General features: G+C 52.3%; 1 protein-coding gene across 1 annotated transcript; it reads right to left on the minus strand.

Annotated features, from left to right (window-relative positions):
* Positions 1-810: 810 nt before the first annotated feature.
* Positions 811-6240, minus strand: LOC134286406 (uncharacterized). The gene is made up of 2 exons (XM_062848017.1): positions 5337-6240; positions 811-5288 (listed from the first exon to the last, which is right to left on the minus strand). Exons 1-2 carry the CDS (start codon positions 6238-6240, stop codon positions 811-813), a joined length of 5382 nt encoding a protein of 1793 aa, XP_062704001.1.
* Positions 6241-11048: the final 4808 nt, after the last annotated feature.

The following is an 11048-nucleotide window of genomic DNA, read 5'->3' on the forward strand; positions in this document are numbered from 1 at the left end:
AGACGACGAAATCTACGGCGATATGCCGGTGGTAGATTCTTCAGTGGGCTTGGCGATGCGGATGGTGGCCCGAGCGAGATAAGCATCGATCGCTAAGAGGATTCTTCGGGGTGTACTTAAGTTGTCCTGTAGTCGTCCGGTGGTTGTCCGGCGGTTGTCCTGCGGTCGTCCTCGACGACGAGGGAGGGGGTCAACGTTGCTGCAAATGAGAGGGTGCTTTTTCACTTGGATTTATGTACAATACAACAACTTGCCTGGAGCGGAGGCCTCCGTGGCCTCCGCGGCCGCTACCAGCGGCGGTGTGGATGTCCAATCGGATGAAAACGTGGTGCGATACTGACCAAATCCGGGTGTCAAGGCTGAACCAAACGGTCGCGGCGAGCTCTTGCCGCATCTCGGGCTGATCCGGCAACTATGACGACGGTCGATGAGTTGGAAAAACTCTAACTGACGCTACAGCATGCTAAACCAGCGGTGGTGGTCAGGTTGTACCTCGACGGGATGGAAGTGATTAGGTTCGCAAAGTGACAGATCCGATGGACTCGGAACAAACGGGTTGCTCGAACTAGAGCTTCGATTTGACTGACAGGACATCACAGGACTTCATAACTGGACTGGACGCTCACGACTACCTTCACCAACAGACGATTATACCTCGAATTCGTGGACTTATGGACAGGGTCTTGGGCGGAAGATCGGTTGGCTCCAAACAATACGTTGTCCCGGAGACCCGGGACGGGTAGAACGACGGTGGGATGCGGAGGCCGCAAGGACCTCCGCGGGTGCCGAAGCACCACCGGTGGAGGCGAATTATGCCTCATCGCTGGTAGATGTTGCGTTATCCCTGATTGGAAGGACGCAAATCTTCGAAATCGCTCGTCGGAAAACCCCATTTGCTGTGCGCACGTCTACCACGCGGATGTTATCGTCGGAGCCTCTGAATACTTCGGTAACGCGGCCGAGATTCCACCTCAACGGCGGAAGCCGCTCGTCCATCAGCAGAACCATGGTTCCAACGGCGATGTTATCCCCCTGGCGGGTCCACTTGGTCCGGTTATGCAAATCGGAGAGGTAAAGCGTGCTCCACTTCTTCCAGAGCAGCTGGCCGTAGTCCTGCGCCCTCTGCCAGACGGAGAGACGATTAGCCGGAACATTCTCCAGATCGGGTTCAGCAATTGCTGTCAGTGGACGTTGCACTAGAAAATGTCCTGGCGTAAGCGCCTCGAAGTCTCCAGGATCATTGCTGAGTGGTGTGAGGGGCCTGGAGTTAAGAACCGCTTCGATCTGTGCAAGCACCGTCTGCATCTCGTCATACAGGAGAGTCCGAGTTCCGATGATCTTCTTGAAGCAGTTTTTGATGCTTTTTACGGCTGCTTCCCACAGACCACCGAAATTAGGCGATCTGGCCGGGATGAACTTAAACTCGATTCTCTCATCCGCGGCGTTGCTGGCTACAGCGTTTTGGAATTGCTGCTGCTCGAACAGGTTTAACAGCTGCCGAAGTTCCCGCCTGGCTCCAACAAAGTTCTTGGCATTGTCGCACATGATTACGGCTGGACGTCCTCGACGGGCCGTGAAAAGCCGCAGGGCCGCTAGGAACGCGGCCGTGGTGAGGTCGGCGACTAACTCCACGTGAACGGCTTTGGTGACAAGGCAGACAAATATCGCAACGAAGCACTTGACGGGAGAACTGCGACGCTGTGGGTAGGTGACCAGAAACGGGCCGCAATAATCTACACCGACCTTGAGGAACGGTGGTGCCGGGTTGACCCTTTCAGGTGGCAGCTCTGCCATCAGCTGTTCCTGGCATCTAGGTTTGATTCGGAAGCAGGTAATACACTCATGCAGGACCTTTCGCACGAGGTTCCGAATGCTCGGGATCCAGAATCGTTCTCTGGCGCTTGCAATGACGACTTGTTGTCCGGAATGAAGCATCTTTACATGGTAATGACGAACTACCAACGTGGCGAAGGGATGACGGTGATCGATGATCATTGGATGCTTCCGATTTTCGGAAACCGATGCGTTCCGGAGCCGGCCGCCAACGCGGAGTATCCCATCTCGTAGTTTGGGATTCAAAGACGATACTCTGGACGACTGCTTCACCTGATCCTCCCGGGACAGACTTGCAATCTCCTCTGGGAAACATTCTTCTTGCGACAGACGAACCAGTTGCAACAAGGCCTCTTCGTATTCCTGCGTGCTGACTGAACCGAGTTTCCGGGCATTTCGGTTAGCTCTCTGGGCGTTGTGACGGAAGTGACGCATTACCGCTACCAGTCGGACTAGAGCGAATAGTGACGAGCGGAGCGAAAAGATCTCGTTAGGAGTTGCTGCTTGCAGCGGTAGTGCTACGGACTTTCGTTCTTCAAGGGAAGCAGGATCGAGCAGTTCAACGTCGACTTCGGAGTTCTCCGGCCAGAAATTCCGGCCTTGACTTAGCCAAACTGGACCGTTGAACCAGAGGGAGTGATATTCCAACTGCGTGGCCGAAATACCTCGCGAGAGTACGTCTGCCGGATTCTCGATGCCTGCGACGTGATTCCAGACTCCACCTTTCGTTAGGTGCTGGATTTCGGACACCCTATTCGCGACGAAGGTCTGCCACCTGGATGGTGTGGACGCAATCCAATGCTTCACAATGTTCGAATCTGTCCAGAAGAACGACGGAATTGTCAGTCCAGTGGCTTGGCTGACCTTTTCGTAAAGATGGCTTAGCAGAAGAGCGGATGAAAGTTCCAGTCGTGGCGTCGACTGCTTGCGCTTCTTCTTCTTCAAATCCTCCAATGGCGCGACTCGTGACTTGGACATCATCAGCTGAACGCGCACAGAGCCATCCTCGTAGCTGCATCGGAGGTACAGACACGCGCCGTATGCGCTGTTGGAAGCGTCGCAAAATCCATGCCATTCGATCGTAGTGCACTCCTTGGTGTAACCGACCCATCGTGGAATACGAATGGACTCGAGAGCACTCAAATTCCTGCGGTACTCCAACCAAAGCGTTTGCAGGTTTTCCGGGAGTGGATAGTCCCAGTTCACAAGCAACTTCCACAAAGTTTGGATGAAGATCTTGGCTTCGACGACCACCGGTCCTATTAGTCCCAAGGGATCGAAAAGCTTGGATGCATCGAAAATCACGATTCGCTTCGTAACCACCGGTGTCGTATTCCACTTTGGCACCGTGAAGTAGAAATCGTCGGATGAAGGGCACCAAACAAGGCCCAGCGTCTTCACGGTAGCGATCGACGGCGGGGAATCCATTTCGAATACAACTCGGTCATCCCGTAGATGCGGTTGCAGCTCGCTCAACACTTCTCCGCAGTTCGAATTCCACTTTCTCAACATCATACCGGCAGAATCGGTCAGGTTGACCATGTCCTCCACTAATGCCTTGCCTTCTGCAGGGCTATCGACGCCAGTGATCATGTCATCGACGTAAAAATCTTTCCGAAGAACTTTCGCTGCGGTTGGGTGTGTGGATTGACCTTCTTCTGCTAGCTGTACTAGGCAACGTGTAGCCAAAAACGGAGCGGATGCGGTTCCGTACGTAACGGTCGTTAGCTGGAACACCTGTATAGGTTCCTCTGGTGTGGCTCTCCACAAAATCAGCTGTAGCTTCTGATCTCGTGGCTGCATTTTGATCATCCTGTACATTTTCGCTACGTCGGCTACTATGCCGATTCGGTGCAGGCGGAAACGAGCGTGTATCGAGATCAGGTCGTCCTGAACAACGGGGCCTACCATCAACCCATCGTTGAGGGAATCGCCGGACGTGGTCTTGCACGAAGCATCAAACACAACGCGAAGTTTTGTTGTTGTGCTGTCCGGTTTCAATACAGCATGGTGCGGCAGAAAGTAACACACTGATCCAGACAGTTCCTCCTCATTCACTCTCTCCATGTGGCCCATCGACGCATATTCCTCCATGAACTCGCAATACAACCTCTTCAGCTCTGGGTTCGTAGCGAACCGGCGCTCCAAGCTCATGAAACGACGCTCGGCGCTACTTCTAGAATTTCCCAGGTGATCGATAATGTGCTCCTTCCTGGGCAGCGATACGACGAAGCGTCCGGCTTCATCGCGGGTGGTCGTTTGCTTAAAAATCTCCTCGCATGTGGACTCTTCCACGGAATAGGTGCTCGTTAGGTGACAACTTTCGAGCTCCCAGAAACGAGTGAGCTGTTCTTGGAGTTCCGACGTGGAACAAAGCGTAGTGGTCGTTGCAGGTGCGGAGAGTGTGCTGTTGGAGATGCGACCGGAGACGATCCATCCAAAGACGGTGTTCTGGAACGTCGGACCGTCCTCGTTGAGCCTGAACCGCCCATCCTGCAGCAGATCGAGATAATATTCGGCACCGATGATCATGTCGATCTCTGATGTTCGGTAGAACTCCGGGTCAGCTAAAACGATGTCGGCCGGCAGCTTCCACTGGCTTGTTTCGAACCCTTCGTACGGGAGTGGAATAGTTAGCTTTGCCAAGACGTTGAAGCGTATAACCTCCTCAAAGTCCGAGATGCTGGCAAAACGAGGGCTGACTGTAGCACGAACAGCTTTCTGCGAAACGCTTCCCGAACCGCCAATTCCCTTCACCGCTAGATAATCGGGGAACTCGTCCAGGTCCATGCGGCGACAAAATTCAGAGGTGACGAAGCAATACTGAGAACACGAGTCTAGCAGTGCTCTGGCCAGCGTTGACCGCCCGTTGGCATCGCAGATACGCACAAGTGCAGTTGATAACAGAACTTGTCGTGTGGAGGGGTTTGTTTGTGTTGGGAGTGCTACAGTGTGTTGCAGTGTGTCTGAATGGTCTGTGGCGATTTGTGGGTTGGTGCTATGCGATTGTGTCTGTACGATTGACAAGGAAGTGCTGGGTTCGTTGTGGTTTGTGGTTGGTGCTTTTTGGTGTGTTGGTTTTCCCAGCTGTGTTTGCTGTGTCTGAGATGGTTGTTCACTTGGGGGTCGTTTTGCCGTCTGTGGAACGGAGGATTGCGGGTTGACACTGCTGCTTTCAGCGTGAAGCAGGGTGTGGTGTTTCCTCCCACATTGACGGCATGATCCTTTGCTGCAATTCCGCGCCAAGTGACCCGACGATAGGCAGTTCATGCACAGGCCATTCCTCCGAACGGCATCGTAGCGCTCCGAGATCTTCCACTTCTGGAATTTCTTGCACATGAACGCCGGATGGAAAGCTTCCGAGCAGAAACAGCACCGGCCGAAGGATGTGGACGAATGGCTGACGCTTACCTTGGGCTTCTTCACTTCGGTGGAGGGAGGTTTGCTCACTCCAACTGATTGAAGAACTGCACAATGGTTCTTCTAAAAGTTCATCAGGTTACGGTAGGTGGGTACGTTCTTGGAGTTGTGCGATGACTCCCAGATCCGCAGCGTAACACTGTCCAGCTTGGAACAAACCATGTGGACTAGGATAGTGCTCCAGCCATTGGTGTCTTGTCCCAGCTTCTGCAGCATCTGCAGATTCTTTTCGAAGTCGCTGATGAGCTGGCTCAGCGCTTCGTAGCTCTCCTTCCGCATCGGTTCAATGCCAAAGATGGCGTCGAGATATGCCTTCACGATGAGCTTCTCGTTGTGGTAGCGCTCCTCCAATGCAGTCCAGGCAACTGCATAGTTTGCTGCGGAAAGTTCAACGGTGCTGACTTCCTGAAGGGCCTCACCAGTCAACGATGAACGAAGGTACGTAAACTTGTCCATGTCGGTGAGCTCCCGATTCTGGTGGATCAAGCTTCTGAATGCATCGCGATACGACACCCAATCTCGAAGTTTGCCGCCGAAGGTTGGTAGCTTGATCTCAGGCAGTTTCACTCTCGAGAGGGTGGTTCCGGCAGCCATACCTGACGCCCCAGGACGATCTACCTGCTTCTTCGGACGCCGTTCCATCAACGCTGCCTTGGCCTTGCAGAAACGGTTCTGCACATCACTGATTATGGCTTCACCTTCCTCGTCTCTCTTCTTCGATGCACTCTCCAGCCTCGCCTTTCGAGCTTTCTCTGACTCCTCTGGATCAGGAACTTCGTCATCGGCAACTTCATCCATTAGCACTTCAATCTTATCACGCACATCGAAGAACTCATTCACAACACTTTCCAACAGCTGCAAACGAACTTCAACTTCTTTTCGATCACGCTCTTCATCAAAGTCACTGACGAAACTCTCCACTAACTCTAAACTGTTCAGAAGGCGCTTCTCCTTCTTGAGCAAACTTCTCAAGTCTTCCGGCTTCATTGTCACTACCTTGAGTCACTTGTTAGTCCACCAAAGTCACTGTTCAAAGTTATAGCACAGGAAGTTCGTTTGCACTGATCGAAAAATCACTTCACTTTCACCGCAAGAAGATCACTGTTTGAGCCACTGTGCACTGGTGACAACGTAACGACTCGACGTTCCACGCGCCGCGAGACGAACTGACCAACCCAATGATTGACAACAGCGGAGGGGAATTCAACCAACGAAAATCGAGCCAACCAGGTATCAGCAGAATCCAAGACCATGCACAATTTACGAACCACAGGGACCAGAACCGTTTTGAGCCAAAAGACACAGTTTCGCATGCAAAATATCTTTATTGGATCGCTCTTTACACATTCAACCCACAGTCTAATGGCTCCTTCATGCATGGACAGCCACAGACCCACACATGCACTGTACTTCCCTGTGTCTTCAACCAGTCCGTAGGCGCTCAGGTTCCGGTGATCGTCGTCGTTGCACCAAATCTCCGCTCAAAATTCGTCCTCGCCCAGCAGCAGCAGCAAACAGCAAACACTTCAACGACGCGGCGGCGGTGCACCAATTCCCCACAATCCAATTAATGAGATGGCGGGTTTTCACTGGGCACTTTCTTCAGCGGCGGCGGCGCGCCACAAATCACTAATGCGATGGCGAAATTTCACTTTGTCCGCGATCCACAATGGCACTAGTGTCCATCTAACAACCGCGAAGCACTCTTGGCCCACGCACAACTGTTCGATACCGCGATTGATCCGGCTCGAAGGACCAATTTATGTTTACGCACATAGAGCGACGACGGTTCACTTTCAATCCCGGTATCAGTCACTAAGGGCGCGCGGTGATATTGCCACAATCGAAAACACTGTTTACTTTCGCGGTCAATGAACTACGCACTTTATTTCGTATACCAAACTACAAATTACGTTTATTGCGGTTACCGATCGCGGCGGAGGTTTATTTACAACAAAATTGCTGTTTCTCTGATCGACTGCTTCTACTGGATCGAAGCAGGTAGAAGGCCACAAACGATCGGAAGGCGATCGTGCAAAAAAGCCTATTGCATATTGCGTACGGGGCAAACGTTTGATTGTGTGCTGAAGTCTAACTGAACGTGAGTGACCACACTAGGGTGGTTCTTGCAACATAAATTTCAATATTCTAAGTTTAGTCTGGCGCAATCAGTCACCATAATGACTTTTAAACCTACTCACGATTTTAGGTACACAAATCTCATAAAGACCTAAACATTCGATAGTTGTTTACGTCTTCAGATATTTGCTTTTGAAATTTTGCTGCAATGTTGAACTTTGTTTCAAAAACGTTCGCCCTTGAATTACATTACATCCCCTTAGACAATTGTTTCCTGTCAAGTACTATAGACTACCCGTTGGTCTCATGCTTCTGAACGAGGGGGAGGTCGACTCAACTTGCTGTGGTCAGCCCGCCATTTTATCCGTACTTCAAGTACGATTCGTGAGACCATAGAAGATACGCAATGCCAGCTGTCCACCCCCATACACATCAACAATATTCTCCGGAGTGATATCTCTACCGCATACCTCTGCTTACTCGACCTTTTCTCTACGAAGCTTGGACATTCGAAGAGCATCTTGTCGGTCTTGAAAGTGATATGGGCATCATGCCCGCTAGCACACAAAGGTTAGCTGCGTAGCCTGCAGCAACGAACATCGATGACTCGTTTTGGAGAGTCCATCACGGTAGCATGCTGGCGCTTATCCAGTTTCCCGATTGGTTCTCACCACTCCCTTTGACCTCGGAAGGCGAGCAGGGTCAACCTCGCCCGCGCCCAACTGCTTAGCAGACATCATGATGCCCACGTGCAACCCGATCTGATTTGCCCGTAAGGAAGGGTATCACTACCCTTCAGGCCCTATCAGATGCACCAGAAGGTTGCAAACAGCAGGGTCTCCACCTGCCCCAGCTCTTATCGAGAACCCCTTTCCAACCGCGGGCTCGGATCCAAACCAGTAAACTTCCTCTCCGCGGCCACTTATTCGCTGTAAGGGTCGATCTCGACCGCAGAGCACCGGTATGACCTACGAAGCCGGTCTCTGAACCCCTGAACCACCTCTTGTACCGCATCTGAACTAGGCATTCTCCGAGTCCACGCGCCACCTCCTATGTAGCTCCCAGACGCTATCACCCATAGCCGTTGAAACGGCGTTCCAGCCAAACTCATCCCTACGCATCCTCTGGCCCAAGTTGTCCGGAGTCGTGTCCTCCCCGCATGTGGCAAGCATGCGGTCACGCATTGTGCGAAAACGCGGGCACACGAACAAAACGTGTTCCGCCGTTTCCTCTAAACCATTGCACACTGGGCATTCAGGAGAATCCGCATGCCCGAAACGGTGTAGATACTGTCGGAAGCAACCTGAAAGGACCTGTGTCAGGTGGAATGTAACTTCCCAATGGCGCCTATTAATCCAACTATCTACCCTCGGTATCAGCCTATGGGTCCACCTTCCTTTGGTGGAACTGTCCCACGCGCGCTACCATTTGACCATAGAGCCATCCTTGCAGTCCTGCGTATGCCTCACGTGCCGCGAATTTCGAAGCACTCCAATTTTCTCACTGATAAGGATGCCGATAGGCACCATACCATTAATGACACAGAGTGCGTCGTGTGACACGATACGGTACGCGCTCGCAACCCTCAGGTACATAAGCCTGTAAGTACTTTCCAGCTTCCGTCGGTAGCATTCAGTACTTAGCGCAGTGCCCCACGCTGGGCCGCCATACCTTAGTATGGACGTAGCGACACTAGCCAGAAGCCAAAGCTTACTGGCGTACACCGCAGAGCTATTGAACATCATCCGGGACAGTGCCGCAATAGCTGTGGAGGCTTCTTTACAGGCATAATCAACGTGGCAACCGAAGATGAGCTTATCGTCGATCATCACACCCAAGTGTTTGACGGAGCGCTTCGACGGGATAGTGCACTCGCCTACACTAATCACCGCCTGCTGCTCCGACTTCCGGTTGTTAATAACTGTCACCTCAGCCTTGTGGTTAGCCAATTTCAGTTTCCTGGACAGCATCCACGCCTCCACAACCTAGATCGAGTGGTCGGTAGTCAACTTCACCTCCTGGATCGTTTCACCGTAGACTTCGAACGTAATGTCGTCGGCAAATCCGACAATCTTCTCTCCCATTGGGTACTCTAACCTCAACACCTCGTCGTACATGACATTCCATAACACCGGACCCAGGATGGAACCTTGCGGAACTCCTGAGGTTATGTGAAAGCACTTCCGACCCACCTCCGTGTCGTAAGCTAGTACTCGATTCTGAAAGTAACTTTCGAGAATCTTGTACAGGTACTCCGGTATCCCCAGACGCAAGAGCGCATTGGCAATAGCAAACCAGCTGGCGCTATTAAACGTCAGTACCGCACAGAAACGAATTCCCCTTATATTAGGCTCGAGTGCTTTCTCGGTGGTTTTTGTAACCGACTAGATAGCGTCTACGGTGGACCTCCCCTTCCGGAAGCCGTACTGGTTACTCGAAAGACCATTTCCGCTCCCGGTGAACCTCAACATTCTATTGAGGATGATCTTTTCGAGCACCTTCCCCGCCATGTCTATCAAGCATATTGGTCTTTATGCCGACGGGTGTCCAGGTGGTTTCCCCGCCTTTGCCAATAGAACCAGGCTCTGCCTCTTCCAAGCTTGTGGGAAAACTCTCTCGTCCAGGCATTTCTGCATAGCAGACCTGAACACCACGGCAGCCTTTGCAATAGCTACTTTTAGGCCAGGTTCGGAACTCCGTCCGTCCGCTAAGGGACTTTGCTATCCCTACAAGTTCCACATCGGTGACCCTCTCCTCATCGCCAGCCCCAGTTCCCGGCTGTCCTACAAAAGGAGACCAAGGACTAGGATCATGACGCGGAAAAAGCCCCTCGATGATCCCCTCCAACATATCTGGAGATTGCTCTGTAGAAGTCATTACACCTCTCGTCTTGGCCATAACGATCCTGTAGGCGTCACCCCACGGGTTCACATTAGGCCTCTGACAGAGACCCTCAAACCAGGCCTTTTTGCTTGCTCTTATCTCTGTCTTCAGCGCGGGTTTTGCAGCGGCGAACACCACCCGTCGTTAGTTTCGCTCTTCCTCAGATCATGCTCGCTGCATCCGCCGCCTAGCCCGTAGGCAGGCGCAGCGCAGGTCCGCAATCGCGTCGGTCCACCAGTAAGCCGGTGGCCTCCCATTTCTAGGGTGGAGTCGCCTAGGCATGGTCGTATCACACGCACGTGAGATCACCGCTACCAGCTCGTCGCCATCTAAACCAAGTAAGTTTCACTCACGGCGGTGCCTCTCTAAATACCCCTTCGTCGAAGTATGATGTCTTCCACCTGCGAGGGCTTGGCCTTGGCCTAGCCGCCTCTTCTGCTACTCGCTGCCTGCTGTTGTTGTAGTCGATAAGTCCATCGCAGCCTGTCGTGCTTTACTCGCTTCACTGTATCCATCTCTTTATATACTTGGTACGAATCGTGGTTCGTGCGACGCCGCCAGATACCGTCCTCCAGTTTACCCCCGAGTATTGTTAGCAGCACTTTACGTTCGAAGAATCCAAAGGCTCTCAGATCAGCTTCTCTCAAAGTCCACGATTCATGGCCGTATAAAGCAACCGGAAGAATCAGAGTCTTGTAGAACGCGAGTTTTGTCTTCGTTTGCAGCCTACGGGTCTTCAGCTGGTTTTGCAGCCAGAAAAAGGCCCTATTCAGAGCTGCAAGCCGTCGTTTCACCTCGTGGGTAACATCTTTATCGCACGTTACTAGAGTACC

The sequence above is a fragment of the Aedes albopictus genome, chromosome 2 (assembly GCF_035046485.1).
Source record: "Aedes albopictus strain Foshan chromosome 2, AalbF5, whole genome shotgun sequence".
Lineage (NCBI taxonomy): Eukaryota > Metazoa > Arthropoda > Insecta > Diptera > Culicidae > Aedes > Aedes albopictus.